Source organism: Ctenopharyngodon idella, chromosome 8 (assembly GCF_019924925.1).
Source record: "Ctenopharyngodon idella isolate HZGC_01 chromosome 8, HZGC01, whole genome shotgun sequence".
Classification (NCBI taxonomy): Eukaryota; Metazoa; Chordata; class Actinopteri; order Cypriniformes; family Xenocyprididae; genus Ctenopharyngodon; species Ctenopharyngodon idella.
The window spans coordinates 23,803,899-23,822,367 of record NC_067227.1 but is presented as its reverse complement, the minus strand read 5'-3'; the positions used below and the strand labels follow the sequence as shown (position 1 = coordinate 23,822,367).

Here is an 18,469-nt window from a genome sequence, read left to right as displayed (position 1 = left end):
TTAATTCATTTGTAACTTTGTTATATTGTATTTATCTCAGCTTGTAATTTCTGTATTTGTTCATTTGTCTTTAATGTTTAATTATTCAAAGCTAGATTTTTGCTGTGGTATTGAAGTTACATTACTTTTCATGAAGTTACAGCTACATTTTTTTTTTTTTTTTCAGGATTATTTGATGAAAGTTAAAAAACAGCGTTTACTTGAAACAGAAACCTTTTGTAACATTAAATGTCTTTACTGTCACTTCTGAAGTATTAATGTACTGCTTACTGACCCCAAACTTATGAATGGTTATGTACATTATTTATATACGCAGTATTAACATTAGGAGTAGTTTGGAAGTACTGTACCATACCTTGAACACCGCTAAAGAGAATATAGGCAAGAAACATTTTACAAGAAAGAGTAAAGGATACTGAGGTAATAAAGAGAGAATAAAAGTAAAATGGTTTTGGTAATGGGAAGGCGGGAGAAAAGTAGGCATAATAACAAGAAGGAGACAGTCTATTGCAAAGAAAGGAAGGAAACAACGAAAGTGTGGCCTTGAGAAGAATGACAGATATGCAGAGGGAGGGATAAATGTCAGGGGAGGAAAAAAATGGGAGTCTGATCCCATGTCACTCACTCTCTCCCTCGTTCTCATTCAACCGTTTCCCTCCATCTCACACACTCTGAATCCTTAGAGACAGAGAAAAGAACATGGCAGGAAGAAGGAGAGAGAGAGAGGGAAAGCGGGTAGGCGGCAGCCTCCTGTGGCTGGTCATCGAGTGTTTCCTGTGAGGATTTTCTGCTGTTTTGCCCCTAATTTTTAATCTCCTATAATCTCTGACACTCTCTCACAGGTCGCTCACGAAGCGCTGCCGTTATCTAAACTCTTTAAAAACATATTTTCAACCTCTCTCACACACACAAAACTCAGCGAACACATGAGTGACTCACTTCAGCTGATAATGTTATCCTCGAACACACGCCTCTGTTGGCACAGATGTAGCTGACAGTCTTTACATAGACAAACACAGAATGACTGCCCAGAAGGATGCATTCAAGAATTCCCAGAATGTAATCATCTTCCCAAAACATTGTAAAACATTATTCACTGCTTGGACATAAATTACTTAACTGGCTGTTCATTCTGCTTAAAGTTTAATCTTAAATGAGTCTTGAATGATTGGTAAAAGCAGCCAATTTCAATGCCACTAAAGTCCAAAACCACAAGATTTCTTTCTGTCCTATCTGCTTGAATTACTTCCCATTTATCATGTCTTCCTAGACAATAATAAAAACATGGATATAGACGTTACTGCTATAGTTCATTCCCATTGACTATTCAAAGCATTACATTTAACTTTTAGTTTTTAGGTTTGGCCAGCAATAAAAATGACTACCGCCAAATGACTCTTAAGAGTTCTTTTTACTGAATCAAATCATACAGTGTGAGTAGTGTAGCCCAATTCATAAGAAAATTACTCTTGTGAGCCGATTCATTTAATGAATCGTTCAAAAAGACAACTCTACTCACAAGTTACCTAGTTGGAATCAGTCTGACGAATCCTTCACTGACTCAGTGAAGTGAATCAACATCTGAATCACTTACTGAACTTCAAATGACTTTCAGTGATGTCCATCTCAAATTAGGCATATTATTAAGCATATTTAACATATACATATCTGGTATAAGATATATAACATTTAAATTTAGACAAAAAGCATCTAGAATCTCTTGAAAAATAGGGAAGAAAACAGCAAATCACTGCACCACAGTACAAATACTATATTTGAGCTAATATTACCCACATGAAAGAGAAGAAATACTATATTTGAGCTAATATTACCCACATTACACCCTATGAAAGACAAGAGTCATGCATGTCTAGACTATGTATGAAGTCATTTTAAGATAACGAATTAAGCTAATGCTTGCGTGCAAACAAAACACAACAGAGGCTGATCTGTGGAAATCAAGACAATTTTTATGACATGGTTGTGCCCCGATACTATATTCCAAAGTGTGAACTTTCCCCTCATTGGCCAAGTACATACTTAAAGCATAGTCCAAGTATACCAAATGGGATGAAGCCAAAAATACAGCCTGGAAAACAGGCTCTTATCCATCAACAGAAGTCCAGTGGAGAAATAACTTTCTTAAAATGTTACAGTCTCCTATTGAAATCAATCACATCTCTGCCCTGTTTTCATCCAAGGATGTTTTAATATTATTGATAGTATAAACAAAACTGGACTGTAGATGGTGATTGTCCAATAAAACCCTTTAGTTTTAATCCCCTAAAAAGCCCATTTCTAAAACCACTGAGTGGACTCTTATCCAGAGCCACAGTATTTTTTCTTACAATTTATTTACTACATAGACAGTCCCCCAGTAGCAACCTAGTTCACCAGCAACCTAGTTCACCAAAAGAGATAGTTCACCAAAAAATTCTGTTATCATTTACTCACCCTTTATGTTGTTCCAAACCTGCATGACTTCCTTTCTTCTGTGGCACACAAAATTTTGAAGAACGTTGGGGTCCATACAACACTGGACCCCACTGACAATCATTATGTGGACAAAAAAAAAAAAACCTGACATTTTTTAAAATACCCCTCTTTTGTTTTCAAAAGAAGAAAGTTAGCCATACAGATTTAGAACAACATAAAATATATATATTTAATTTTTTTAGTGAACTGTCCCTTTAAGTAAATTGTTTAAGGCCAAAAAGAGCTCATGCCTTGCCTATTGTAGGATTACAATACTTACAAACTTACAATATGGTTACCAGTCTGAGAAGTCTGACCAGATCTTTAAATGTTAGGTATACTTGCTCAAGAAAAAGCAATTCTCATTATTATTTGTAGGTCTAGGTGAGTAATGTGGGTCTGCTAATTCTGACCAGTCATTAGGTGCTACTGAAAAATGGTTATTTGGTCTGCAGTAATTTGTACTTTCCTCAAAAGTTGTGTGTGTGTTTGAGACTGACCAGTGAAGAGGTCTCCATTGCTGTAGGCTTTGCCCCGGCCCTCTTCGTCAGTGGGCACAGCCGACACCTGCTTAGCCGAGGTGCAGCCCATGGCCTCATTCCCTCCCCCCTCTCACCATCTCACCTGAGAGAGACAGAGAACACATTCAACATTCACTTTCAGGAGCCTGACAGCACACATTCAAAGTTAGAATGGACACATGATTAGCTCCATTAGAGTCTCTGCTGGGTTACGTACTACCGATCATCAGGAAAAGAAAACACATCTGAGTTGAGCCTAAACAGATCCAGACATGCTTTCTATCACAGCCCGAAGCCAGAGTTACAGATTCATCTTTTTCCCTCTTTAGTTATGAACATGTGTATCTTCAAATTGAACCAAGGCCAAGGCCAACACAAGACACACACAGCAGCCCCAAAGTATTTGGACACACTTAAAGTATGAATGTCACTGCATTATAAAAAACAAAATATCAAACCAATGGCATTTACACAGAAAGAAATATAGCACAAGCACACTTTCTGCAAAAATGTAATTAAAAGAAGTCTGTTAAGCTTTTAAGCATAAAACAAACAACAGATCAAAATTCAAGACAAAAAGTAATTGGTCTCTTTCTAGTTGTCAAGCATAAGTGGAAAATATCCATTAGGGAGTCGATTACAAACAGAAGTGATATCTTATAATAAGCAATCAGTGAAATATAAAGTATGTTATACCTTATTATGACTGACAGAACAAATGTCAAAAGCTGCTTTTTAAAATCTGTATTTAGGAGCCAAACCCCAAAGGGGCTGTAGCTTCTATTGTAATTGTTAGTTTTCTTTTTTTATTCTTCCTCCCTAATGGGAGTCTATGGTAGCCCTATGAACGGTACATAGGAAAATTATGAAATTTGGCACACTTGTAGAGGTGGTAATGAATAGTAATCTGACCAACTTTGGGGTCTCTAGGACCAATTCTATAACTCCACCACCAGCTCAAAAATGCACTTTTCAAATGGTTATAACTTTTGAACCCTTTATCATAGAAACAAAATTCTTAGTACACCATCACATTCAATATATTACGACTCCACCCATTAAAGTAGTCACCATTTTAAGATGTACTGTAATTTTTTTTCGCTACTCCTACTTCAAATTTTGGCCAAGGTGAAGTTAACAATTTTGACCCAATTCTGGGCAATTGTGGTCTAATGGTTAGAAAGTCAGACTTGTAACCCAAAGGTCGTAGGTTCGAGTCTCAGTACCGGCAGGAAATGTAGGTGGGGGGAAAGAATGAACAGCGCTCTCTTCCACTCATTACCCACAACTGAGGTGCCCTTGAGCAAGACACCTATAGCCCAATTGCTCCAAGCAAAAATGGCTGGCAAATGAAATGTTTGTCAGAAGATCATGATTTGACCTTGGGTCATGCCGAATACATCAATACTTATTTTGCCAGGATCAACAAATTGCATGTCCGCCATTTTGAAATTTGACAAACTGATTTTTTTTTTTAAATGCTTTGACAGACAAAATTTGGTAGGGTTCATGGACACCATGTCTCTAAGGTACCTGAGAAGTTTGAACACAGGGCCACCTGTGTTCAAACTACTGTTCCAGAGATATAAGATTTTTTGCAAAAACACAACTTTTGAAAACAATGTTCAAAATTTGTTCCCTCATTTTTGGAATCGGCAGTAACCAAAGAACATAATGATAATCTCATTTGTCATTTTCCATCAATTTGCCTGTCCGCCATATTGAAGTAAATGAAAAACTTCAGAAAAAGTTTTTTCGCTACTCCTCCTACAAATTATGTTCAATTTTGTCAAAAAAAAAAAAAAACTGATCAGATGAACTTTGGACCGAACCGCACAAAAATGCTTATTATGTTAGTTAGCTTTGCATGGCTTTTGTGTGCTCATTCTGGTCTTGGAAGGTCTCCTCAGCAACCTGATGACTGTGGGTCAACTGAGTAACGCACCGTGATAAGCAACAAGCCCCGAACCTTTCAGGTCATGGGTTCGACTCCCGTGTGGGGCATGCCCAGACCACAAGAAGTACTGTGGTCAGAAATTGTGCAAAATTTGCTTCTGTTCCAGACATTGTCTTTCTGAGAATTATCTAATGTGAACTTATTAAATATAACATGCGGTGCATTTATATACAAAATCTTCATTTTAAATGAATTCTCACTTAACCTCAGCAGCTGGGTGAACGCTGAGTAATGTGTTATGAATCCCATATGATGCAATGTCCAAATTGTTACTGATATGCCAAGTACATTCAAGAGTTTACTTGGCTCATCATTGTACCGATTTCTTAATCTTTTAGTAATCTTAGGATGGGTATGATGACTTTTTAGACTTTCAAAAATCCGAAAATCTTTGCAATAGTGCAATAAAGCCCTGTAGACAAGCAGATTGCAGAATGGATAGATGGATGGAATAACAAACTATACTTCATCGAAGCTATAGAACATGAACTATAGAACAATTCAAAAGTAACAATTAGAACCAAAGTTGCTACATTTCAAATCTTTATTACAATGAGGCCTAAGTTTTTATACAGTCATTTTAAGACTTTTAGGACCAAACGTCATTATTACATTTAGAGAATTACTTAAATATTTTATTTAGGGCCAAAAACTACAGTTTTGCCTTCAACATTTCAAGTCTCTGTGAAATTAAGCAAATCAAGGTGTATGAGTGGTGTGCTGTGTAAAGCAACAGGCAAGATGTTTGAAGATTGTTTGATCAAATCCAGTGTGTAGCAAGACTTCGTGCCATGTGAACTGTGCAATGCCCATAAGGTAAATCTTGCGTCCAAAAATGTCAAATGTCCATATAGGGCTTGGCCCCATAGTTGTTGCATGCAGCTATATTTTAAATTAGTGCTGTTATGGTGTTTTGGTTGTGAACAACTCAATGAATCTGTTGAATTAATATTTAAAAGAATCACTCATAAAACTCAAAATGAGTAAAACGAATGAACGAGTAAACAAATCTGAATGAGTCTTTTTGGTCAACTGAATCAATCCCCTCTTAGAGGATTCAACTCTAAGACTCCTGAACAGAATCAAGTATCACTGTTAGATTGTAATAACACATCAAAATTCATAAATGTTGTGTTAATTTGTGAAGATTATCATGATGAACAAAACGTGTAAGAATCAAACTTTTGTTGATCACAGACATTATTTATGCAACTATCCAAAAGCCAATCTAAAAAATTTGTGTTTTTGTTGATGGAACCAGAGTGATGCTAACTTCCATGTTGGCCCGCAAAAATACATCACAGCACTCTATATGTTTTGTGGCCATTCCACATAAAAACACCCTCAGAATCAGTGGCAGAGGGACTCAGAAATGAGGGGGACAAATTGAGAGAAGACAAAACAGAAGAGTGAAAGATCAAAAGAGCCGGCTACTCCTCCTCCTCTCTCTCTCTTCTCGTTTGAAGTTGTCAGGAGGGGCAGTGTTTAGCTCTGCCTTTAGCAGCACGGGGCACAGGACAAAGCACCAGGTGTACAGGCGAGAGAAAAGTGTGCGAACGTGTGCGTGTATGTGCGCACTCATGAGCTCAACAGCTCTCTGCTGCAAGTCTTGAGTAAACAAGATCTACCTCTCAAGACTGTGGAGGTTTGGTACACCATTCCATAAAAGCCTGTGAAAGTATAATCACCCACAGTAGGGGATTTCAATGAGGAAGCGTTTAGATTTACACCATCTTGGGTCTGAAAAGAGTGTTATCCATTCAAGTAGCTCAGTATTGGAATGGCCTTCATTTGTGAAGTTCTATATATGGTCTGCCACTTGTATAACTGCTGATCAAATATACTTAGCTAATTTGATAATGCTTTCAGTTACCAATAAGAGTATAGTCTCCTCAGCTCGGTTTAACAGTTTTAATATGTTTAAATAATTTTTTCCCTTCAAATAAATACAGAAAATGAAGAGAAGTGTGAAGAAAGCATCGTTGGTTACACAAAGACAGAGGCTGAATTTGGAATAGCATGGTGTAGTCTTAAAAATAAAGGTTCTGTATTGGCATTCCATGAAAACCTTTAGCATCTATGGAAACTTTTCAATCCACAAAGGGTTCTTTACGGTGTAAAAAAGTTCTTAGTTTAAGAATAGTTTAAAAATTGTTAGTTTAAGAACTGTTAACTTAAAGGTTCTTTAGGGAAACGAAATTGTTCTTCAAGTGGCATTGCTGTGAAAATGCCCTTTTGGAATCTTTATTTTGTGTAGCGTAGTACTCGAATTATTATAGGCAGAGTACGAGTAGAAGGGTACCATCCTATTCCAAATCTGTTTTTTGATCGATGGCAGACCTGTTTGAAAACAGTCATTTTGCTTATCCTTTTGGTGATGCTAGTTATAATTTTTAATGTGGTGGTGACAAATCAGGAAAAATAAAAATGAATTCACCCTTGTGTTACCAAACAGAGGTTGAGAGAGTCTGTTCACGCATCTTATGACTGAAACATAAACAAGAAGCCATCTGGGCACTTGTGTCAGGTTCACTTTCTCTTACGCAGACAGAATGTTGACGTCTGTGTTCTGTAACTTTTAAGCCATGAGTATACATGTACCAAGAAGATCAATGCTGCGTGTGCTGCTATACAGGTCACGTGAGTGTCACGGGATGGTTGAATCTGTGTCAATAGGACAAGCCTAATGACTAAAACACACTAACTAATCAGATGCAAACAAAAGCTTCAATTCCAAAGTAAAAAAAAAAAAAAAAAAAAAGTTTAAGGGCGAAAAATGTGAATAAAGCAGCATTTCCATGCTAAGTGTTTAAGAGATTCAGTCACATGACTTTTTGATGTGCATATAGGATGCACTGATATTAAAATTCTGACTGATAATAAATAGGCCAATAATGATTTTCATGTTACAGCTAATAACTGATATTAAAATTCAATTGTCTAAATTAAAATAAAACACTAAAATTAAAATTGTTTTAAAAGCTAGTAGGCTACAACAAATTTAGGCATCATAATATTTTAATGTACAGTATATGAAAAATAGATAGCGACAGTAAAGACAAAAAAAAAAAAAAAAAAGTATATTTCAATTAAATGCTGCTGTTTTGAACATTCTATTCAAAGAATCCTGAAAAAAAAAATATTATGATTTCCACAAAAATATTAAGGAGCACAACTGTTTTCAACATTGATAATGAGATGTTTCTTGAGCACCAAATCAGCAAATTAGAATGATTTCTGAAGGATCGTGTGACACTAAAGACTAGAGAAATGGCTGCCGATAACCGTTTATTAGATTAATGTATTTCTATTGTAGGTTATGTGCATATTTTTTTTTTAAAAATTGTTTTTGCCTCTTGGGGAAAAAAAAAAAAAAAAAAAAATATTGCATGAAAATGTGGATGGAAACCTGATTACAAAACAGACATACTTTCAATGTGCACAACACCTGCTCAACCAACAAACATACACATCATCAACCCCCTTATCATGTCTCAAGGCAAACAAACAAACAAACAAACATGCAATAACCTCGGACAATAGAAATAATCGACTAATGTGAGGACAAATGAATAACCTACTTTCTAAGCAACAGCCTTAAAGATGAAGTCAAGCAAGACAGCATCACACCCCTACAACACACAAACACAAAAGTACACACCCTCCAACAGGCCGCAGGGCTGAGAGCTGTCTGAGCCACCGCTCACCCTGAAAAACAGGCTGATCGGGAGAGCACAAGAATCAGGGAAGAACAAAACGCATCCTCTGAAGCTCAGCTGAGACGGGATAACAAGAACACCAAACCCCTTCTCTGAGGAACCAGAGGAGACCCCGTTCATTCATCTACGCCTGTGACCGACCGAGCAGGACAGCAGTCCCCCCCACCATAACATTTACTCACCCGCAAAGGCTGTAGCATCAACTCTCTGTCCCACTTTAAACAGCCTGCTGAGACACACAGTGAAAACATCTCAGTGATGTCATGATTATCTTAAGACTAAAGCCTCTTTCTCTTTCGTTCCTTCTTTATGTCTTAAGCAGGGTGAGCAGTGCATGGTTTGGGGGTGGAGAGATGTTAAAATAATAGAGCTACTGTTTAAAAAGGGAACTCTCTAGCCATGAGAAGCGAGTGGGACGAACTGAGAGAGTAGACAGAGTTCAAATTAGAGGAAGCAAAGAGACTGAAAAACAGATGGGAAGATAAAGGTGTCAAAGATGGTCAAGGTGACACTTTACAACTGTTTATGCCCAGAACAACAGTTAAAAGCAGTGGTTCTCAAACTTTTCACCCAGCAGACCACTTAAACAGCAAAACAACAATTGCGGACAATTGAAGGAAAACCCAACCTCAAAACAATTCTCTACACCATAATTATTAATAAATAATTGTTATCATATATACATATAGGGCTGGGCGATACGGCAAAAAAAATAAAATCTCAATTTTTTCAGAACGATTAACCGATTCACGATTTCAATTTTTTTTTTTTTTTTTTTACTGTTTAACTAGTCAACTTAAAAACTTAACTACAATTTGATTTAAGTAACATTCTCTTTATTAATAATCTGGTTAAAAAAGTTCCATTCCAAGTGCACCACACATGAAGTGATCAACATGGTGTAAATGTAAAACAATTTGTTAAATATCTTTGCAGAAATATGCCTGAAATATGAAGGCAAATGTTGTACAAACTTATCCTAAACACATCCTATATACTCAGAAATAATATAAAATAAGAAAATGCTAAATATTTCTTAGCCAAAAAGTAATAGCAATAAATAACACCAGTAATAGGCTATTAATAACAGCAAATGCTTTGTAAAAACAGAAAACAACTGCAGCTTTCAGCCTGTCACCATCATGCGAACATGAAATATCAAACAGGTTTACAGGTTTTTGCATTCCATTGCGCTATTTGTCCTATTGTTTTTATGTTTGGCGGACATGTTTAGGTGTTGCACTTGTGTCTCGCGTCTTATGCAGCATCTCACCCATGAAACGGTATTCTACAAACACGACGGTCAAGTTAAAAAAAAAAGCTCAACTTAATAACTTTGCCTTTTTTTCCCCTCATTCCACTGCCTGCGTCTCATTTTTATAACGCAATAACGCATTTCTGAACGAACAGCCGCTTAAGACTAGTGATGTGTTCTACGTTCATAGAGCGTCACATGAGAGCGGTTAATCAGGCGCGCCGGCGCAATCATGAGGTCGGATCATTTTCTTCTCCTAATACGGTTATCATTGCTGTATTGTCAACATGTCCAATTATAACGCTTGCTAACATTTTTATTCAAAATCGCGATTTCTCGATTTAAAAAAATAATAAAATCGAAGCAAAACATTAAATTCGAATTAATCGAAAAAAAAAAAATCGGAAAAATCGCCCAGCCCTACATATATTAGTGTTGTCAAAAGTACCGACTTTGGTACTAAGTTAAACCTACAAAACGCATCCTCTGAAGGTCAACTGAGACGGGACAACACGAACACCAAACCCCTTCTCTGAAGAACCAGAGGAGACCCCATTCATTCATCTATGCCTGTGACCGACCGAGCAGGACAGCACAGTCGGCTTTTATCTGTGCAAGTTCTTTGGCGTCAGTTTGGTGTGTCCCTACCTTTATGCTCACAGAGGGGGTCTTTATTTGATTAAAAATACAGTAACATTGTGAAATATTATTACAATTTAAAACAACCACTTTCTATTTTAATATATTTTAAAATGTAATTTATTCATGTGATGGAAAAGCTTAATTTTCAGCATCATTACCCTTCTAGTCTTCAGTGTCACATGATCCTTCAGAAATCATTCTAATATGCTGATTTGCTGCTCAAGAAACATTTATTATTATTATCAATGTTGAAAACCTTTGGGCTCTTAATATTTTTTGTATAAACATTTGTTTTAGGATCTGAAAGCATTTATTAGAAATATTTATATTTTATTTAAACTTTTATTTCAATTAACAAAATGTTTTTTAATAGATTTGGTTAATGATAACCCTGAAATATACCCAGGAAACCAATTTTCCTTAGAAAGCAGAACTAATTAATGTTTCCATACAGGTTTTCCAAACACTACCCCCAACTTTTGAGGGAAATCAAGCTATCAATGATTTCGATTTGTGTTGACAGTTTAAGCTAGCATAAGAACAGCTGTTTTAAGACCAAAATATAAACTCACTTTTTCATTAAAAAAAAAAAAAAAAAAAACACACATTGCTAAAATTTCTCATAAATCCATTCTTAAACCGTCCCATTGAGTTGAAATGAGACAATTTACTGAAGAATGGTGTCACATACTATTCACACAAAAACTCATTCTACTCGTATTTCATGAACAAGAGCCAGTGTATGCAGCCAAGAGTAGAAATCTTACTTGCAGAAGTCCGAATCTGTCCATCCACTGTCACACCGTACCACTCAGGGCTGTCCCAACACCGCCTGTATCTGACTGACTCAAACACTGACTTCACCCCTCAACAACTGATTTGTGCCTGTCACCTCTATAATGCGTGTGCATCTAAAGCTTTGTGTCTGTGTCGCTACTGTCAGAAAAAATACAAATGACTCATAAACAACACACACCTCTCATGTAACTAGTCTGAGTCTTCTAATATATCAGCATCTTCAAAACAACATCTTTGTATCTTTCCTTTCTGCAATTACTAATGAGTACAATTTCTCCTCCAGCAAACACACACACAGGGCTACAGCTTCGTGGAAATATACTCCGGGGTCAGGTCTCTAATTTTTCCGTATCCGTCTCTATAAAGCTGACAAGCGCCTCCTAATTCTGCCTATAAATATTCATTTGAAATTAGAAAACCATCTATTATATACCAATTCTGTTGCCTGCTGCTGCATAATTGGTCTGCCCGTTTCCTGTAAGTATACACACAGCTTTCTAATGAGCTCTTGAAAGTCTCCAAATGAAAATCCCTCCCACTGTGCGAAACTCATTTACATCCCTTTACAAAATGTTTACTAATACAGCAAAATCTGAATAAGGTTTAAAAATGTCATGCTTCCATCTAAATGACACCGGTAGTAGACGGCAGTGTTATTTAAACATTGAAATGAGTGTGTTCTTCTGTCTCGGCACGTACACAGGGGACAGCGTCAAACGGAGGAATGGAGAAGATGTCCATGCTTGACAACAGCAGAGGAGGTTGTTTGATCCGTGTCATATCAGAACAGCGAGCAACGGTTAGTCACAAACAACCTTCAGCCTGACCTCTACCCCATGGAACAAAAGGCGTTACAATACTCATCCTCAAAAAGTCACCTCTGAACCACGCTGTCCCTTCTTTAGATGACTGGATTTGTAATTGACCCCATCAACGCTTTCCAAGGCAGGAAGGTTCTAAGAGTGTGCAGTTATAGTATAGCAGGGTCGTCACGACTCACTAGACATAAATGACATATGGGGCTTAGAAAGTAATTTTTTTTTTTTCAAAGGATGCATTAATATTTATTGGCCATAATTTTTATATTTGGGTCAATGACGTGACGGTTCATTTTTTTGTACAAAGGCCTTAATAATAATAAAAAACAAAGATACGACATTTAAAGTATGTAAGGTAGTACAACTAGATCTGTTTTATTCGAATCCAAAAGGTTTTAATTATATTTTGCTACATATAAAGGTATTTTAAAGATTTTGAACTGTCAAAAGGTCATTTGGTTTAACCGTCCCAAGGCCATTACAGCCATTTCATTTGTGATTAAAATATCTTAAAATGTAATAAATGTATATATTTTTTGTTCTGGCATGATTTTATAACATCATATATTAACAGTGCAAAATGGTATTAAAATTAAGTGTAGAAGTTGTGGCTTTGTTATGAGAAAGAATGTCCAGAAAAAAATGTTTTATTGATGTCATTGAGTAACCAATATAAAGGGACCATTTTGGATCAAGTCATGCGCTCAATATCATGTGACAGGATGTGACATCATTCAGACACCTGTAAAGGCACAGTAACTAACTCTCTCTTAACTATTTGAAAAATTCATGTTTTCACTTGCTCATACGCATGTCCCGAAACATTAGGTCATTCAGTACAACCGCTATAAAACATGGAAAATGTTTAATGTAATATTTTAAAAACGTGTACTAAATATAAAATGTTTGATTGTCTTTTTGCTAGCTAGCAAGCTAACAAGAAATCAGCCTGTTAGCATTGTTCGAAAATATCGCAATTCGGTTTAACCAAAAAAAGTGTCATTCGGTAAAATCGAATGACTTTTTAGGTGACAAATTTTGTCCAGCTTGTAAAAAAAATGACAAAAGCAGTGTTAATTGATTATAAAAACCACATAATCTCATTATTAATACTTAATAAAACTTCAAAATTAATTATATCTCCATTAGGTTTTTTTTTTTACACTTTTAAAAACCTTATTCGTCACTGACACATTTTCATATCATAGGCAATAACCGAGAAAAAAAAAAAAAAAACAGTTAAAAATTCTGTACCATTGTCTAAATGAATGAAAACAACAACAACAACAACACTACATCAAATAAGTATAAATGTACAGTACAAAGTGTCAATTTGAAATAAATAAAGATTAAAAGTATAAAGGTACAAATATTATTATATAAATATGAATTACTACTACTACTACTACTACTACTAATAATAATAATAATAATAATAAACACCATCAACCTGGCGTTCAAAAACTATATTTTGGTTATCAGCTCAGGTCAGTCATAAGACACATTGTTTACTTTTTGTACTGTTTACAAAATACTTTATATAAACAATGTAAACACAAATTAAAAATCTTCTTGAGATCTGCGGCAGAGGGGAATTGAGTTCATCATACTAAAAAAAAAAAAAAAAAAAAAAAATATTCACATAGCTTTATAAAACATGGAACATGCAGTCATATGGACTATTAAATTTTGCTTTCACATGAAAAAAAAAAAAGCAACAAAAAGTTTTTGCTAAATAGCTCTATCTGTGTTGTGTTCCACGTAAGAAAGACAGTCATAGAGGTTTGGAAGGACATGAGGGTGAGTAAATGACGACAATTTTCCTTTAACCACAAGACAAAACCATCCCACACCGTACAAGAGTCACTCGGATCAGGTTGTGCTGTCATCATACTAAAATCAAAAGTTGTAATTCACAAATAAATGCAACTTCCTCGGTCATCAGAACCATACCACACAGAGCTCTAACACTGCAACAGGAACCTCCCACATAGACCTCTTGTAGCTATGGAAACCTCCTCTCTGAGTGATGTCACCCTGATATTGCATCATAACCCCATGAGCTAATTGGGTCGCTTTTCTCAGGTCCTGTGAACTGAGCGGGAGAAACTGAATAAAACAGACCGAGCGGGAGATGGGAGCTGTGGTGGTGGAGAAGCTTGAAATTGACTGACCAAGAAGAGGACCCACAGTCACTATTAATAGCCATTCAGCCTCTTCAGTCACCAGAACAAAAGCCATATGTGCGCAAAGCAACACACACACTGCTTATGGATGAGAGAGAGACAGATGGAGGTGTCAGACTGATGAGAGATCACGAGAGGGAGAGGTACAGAGCCGGCCGTGTCCCCCCCATTGCAAAGACTAATTTCCTTAAATTGTTTTTTCAGTTTGTTTCAGATTTAAAAAAAAAAAAAAAAAAGAAAAAGAAAAGTGACTGAGCAGTTGTTTTACATCTTCATGTGGTTCCTGACTTCCCAGCGTGGCATATTACATGCTCTACAACATTGCTATAGAGTCCCATGAAGCATAATTTGTTGTTAATTACAGTTTTTCAGTAAAGTTTAATGTTAATTAAGGCCATTTATTCTGATTTTGTGTGTCAATTTGTTGCAGCCATGAATCAGCCCATAAAAATAAAGCAGTTCAGAGTCAAAATCTAACTTGCATTTACATTAAACTGTACTAAAATTCAGCTCATTGGGTCTGGGTTCATTATAAATACAATATGTTAAAAAAAAGCCTGTCTCATGTAAGATCTATTTTAAGGTGTCATGGCATGGATTTTTTTTATTATTTTCATATGTTCCATGAGGTACACTTATGATGGTAATAAAGTTTTTTGCACAAAAAAGCAAAAACCTACGGAGCCCCGCACATGACATGCAAGAAAAAAAAATGTAATTGTGAGCACGATTTACTAATTCGTTGCCTCAATTTACTAAACATGCACATGATTTATAAATCGAGGGAACGAAATAATAAAACGTGTGCACGTTTTAGTAAATCGTGCGCACGTTTTATTATTTCGTTCCCTCGATTTATAAATCATGTGCATGATTTATAAATCGAGGGAACGAAATAGTAAATCATGCACACGATCTAGCCTACTATTTTTTTCCTGCATGTCATGTCTGGGGCTCCGTAAAAAAACAAACATATTTTCATAAAAACTATTTTCAACCTTCATTCTAACCCTGTCTGAAATTACTAGTTTTTAAAGGGGCGGCTCCTTTAAGGCTTGTCAAACGGCCACTGTTATGATTGGCTAATGCCAATCGCATTGGAAACCGTATCTAAGCCCACTCGCTATTGCACGTGTTTTGAAAACATTATCCAATATACAGGCATGTGAATGGCTAAAGACAAAAAAAAAAAAAAAAAAAAAAAAAAAAAAAAAAAAAAACACTTTATGGCAGTTAAACTTGCAATTAATCCGCAAATCACGTGTGCTGAACCGTACAGATCACGGATCAACGATGACCTGTTTAACCCCTTGTTTATAAAGTTTTAAATATGGATATTTTTCATCCAAAAACCCATCGCTTCGCTTCAGAAGGCATTTATTAACCCTCTGGAGTCATGTGGAATACTGTTATGATGGATGGATACACTTTTTTTGGGCTTCAAAATCATGAGTGCCATTCACTACCATTATAAAGCTTGGAAGAACCAGGATATTTTTTAATATAACTCCGAATGTGTTCATCTGAGAGAAGAAAGTCATATTCACCTAGGATAGCTTGAGGGTGAGTTAATCATGGGATAGTTTTCACTCACAGTTTTCAGATTTTTCGCTCACAGCATCCTTCTCGAAAGCATCCTAAGCGAAGTTGATCATAGAGACCACTGGTGCCAATGGCTCTACGATCTACTTAGGCTTACGATGCTTTCGAGAAGCGCAGCCGAGTATGACAAACCTAAAAGAGTCAGTTCTCAGTTCAGTGAGTCAGAGAGTTGTTAAGACAGATCACTTATCTGAAAGAGGCGATTCTCAGTTCAATGAGTCAGTGAGCTCATTAAAAAACCACTCAGGCTGATTCAGTCAGATTCATTAATGAATTGTTAATCCGATTCATCGACTAAAGAACGATTTGTTCACAAATTTGACATAAATAAATAGTGTATCAGACATTGCTAAAGAGTTAGTTCACCCAGAAATGAAATTTCTGTCATTAAGTACTCACCCTCATGTTGTCCCAAACCCGTAAGACCTTCGTTTGTCTTCAGAACACAAATTAAGACATTTTTGATGAAATCCGAGGCTATCTGATTCACACATAGGCAGCAATGTCATTGCACCTTTTGAGGTCCAGAAAGGTATTAAAGACATCGATAAAATAGTCAATGTGACCACGTAACCACAACAGCCAATACTGAGCCCGCGTTCGGACATAAACACGGACGGAAGCTCTGTCATTATTAACGTCATTATTTTTGTTTTGCGCACAAAAAGTATTCTCGTCGCTTCATAACATTAAGGTTGAACCACTGTAGTCACGTTGACTATTTTAACGATGTCTTTAATACCTTTCTGGACCTCAAAAGGTGCAATGACGTTGCTGTCTATGTATGGTTCAGATACACTCGGATTTCATCAAAAATATCTTAATTTGTGTTCCGAAGATGAACGAAGGTCACACCAAGCAGAAAGTCAGCCTTCAGGCAATTTTTGTTCGTCAGCCGAGTAAGTTTTCTCAGTGTGTTCCGCACCGTCAGCTGAAGTTGGTCCTCGTCAGCTTTTTTTCGGCCGATTCCGACATGTTGAATCGGCGTCGGAGCTCGTCGGTCAGTCGGGCCATCTGATCATTCTGGTTGGCTGTTCAGCTACTGCCACCTGCTGGTACGGAAAGGCATTTCTTCTTACGCAGGCGCAGAATGGACATGCTACTTGGCCGTCGGGTGTCGAGCGTCGGTTTGGTGTGTCAGGGCAACTTTGGACCCAGACGCTGCCGACGTGAGCCAACCCCGCAGTCTGCTTTCGTTGTCACTAGCGCGTCGGCGTCGGCTTGGTGTTTTCCGGGCTTTACGGGTTTGGGGCGACATAAGGGTGAGTACTTAATGACAGAATTTTCATTTTTGGGTGAATAAACCATTCAAATCACATTCTCAGTTGAGTCATTGAGTTGATTCAACAACCGCTCGGACCGATTCATTAACGAATTAATCAGTCAGGTTCTCTAAACCGCTTCAACTGATTCATTAAAAAGATCCGAATAAAAAGGAATGTTTCATTTACAAATCAAACATCGCTAAATCACCCATAGCTCCCTCTAGTCTTACACTCAAACACACCGTCATACACTGAATGTGCGCTACGCTAGTGAAAATACTGCATATGAAAGCACAGTGACAGAAGGACACACACAGCTGCGCCATGGCAGAGACAGAGGGCGCATTGTCTGCCCGCAGGACAGTGGACACACACGTGTACGTGTGCATGCATGCCAACCCAGGTGTCTTTTGTTTTCATTACTTCCAGTTCAGCTGTACTACGTAAAAACGTAGTCATCAATATGACAGACACATCACATTAACCACCCACTGAACTCACCTATTCCTGCCTTAATGGCTATGTCTGAAAACCTAGTGAACTGCCTACCTAGACAGGATTTTGGGCATCATAGGAGCCAAAAAATGATGCCTAAGATGCCAAAAAATGCTGTGTAGGCTGGCAGCACGCTAGGTTTTGAGATACAGCCGAAACAACAATGCAGCCCAGAATCACTGTTCAAAGATCAGATAGAACTGATCATGCAAAAAAAGAAGAACCAGTCAATAGCCAAACCAGGAATCGAATCACCAAAGACAAGAAACAAAGAGAAGCAAACGGTTTGCATGTACCAATTAACACAAACACTCCCTGAATCAGCACAAAAATGCATATATGTGACAGGGAAACACTCACTTGTCAGAAGTGACCCGCTCGGTCCACTGGCGGCGGCTCACACACACACAGACGGACGGGAATATGCGCTGCTGTAGTGATGTGGACCGCTGGCTTACAGCCCGCACTCCTGATTTGCTCGAAGAACTGCAGCCATCTTGATGAAGCCCGTGTGGCAAACCAACCACATGCCTAGACGTAGGAGGGGAGGAGGAACTAGTCGAATTATCCTTAACATTTTCTCCTTATCACCCCCAGTTGCATGTCTTAAAAAGTCTCAATTGCTTAAGCCGAGTAATAATATGCTTGTTTTGACTAATAATATTTCATGTAATGTTCTGTTCTTTTCATTTATAATGTGTTTTATATATTTATAATGATACATTTTATTTATAGT

The 18,469-nt window shown here is 37.1% G+C and overlaps 1 protein-coding gene across 2 annotated transcripts in view; it reads right to left on the bottom strand.

Moving 5' to 3' along the window:
• The window catches only part of zgc:92140 (uncharacterized protein LOC447854 homolog), a 38,873-nt gene extending 20,591 nt beyond the window's left edge, over window positions 1–18,282 (bottom strand). Inside the window, exons 1-2 of one of the 2 annotated variants that reach the window (XM_051903289.1) lie at window positions 18,094–18,282; window positions 2,976–3,099 (exon numbers count right to left, since the gene is read on the bottom strand). In XM_051903289.1, coding sequence (XP_051759249.1) covers window positions 2,976–3,066 — 91 coding nt within the window. In that variant the 5' untranslated portion in view covers window positions 3,067–3,099; window positions 18,094–18,282. Of the gene's footprint in view, window positions 1–2,975; window positions 3,100–8,854; window positions 8,874–18,093 lie in introns of those variants that run through there. The other variant, XM_051903290.1, reaches the window with a different exon arrangement.
• Between the last annotated feature and the right edge of the window lie 187 nt (window positions 18,283–18,469).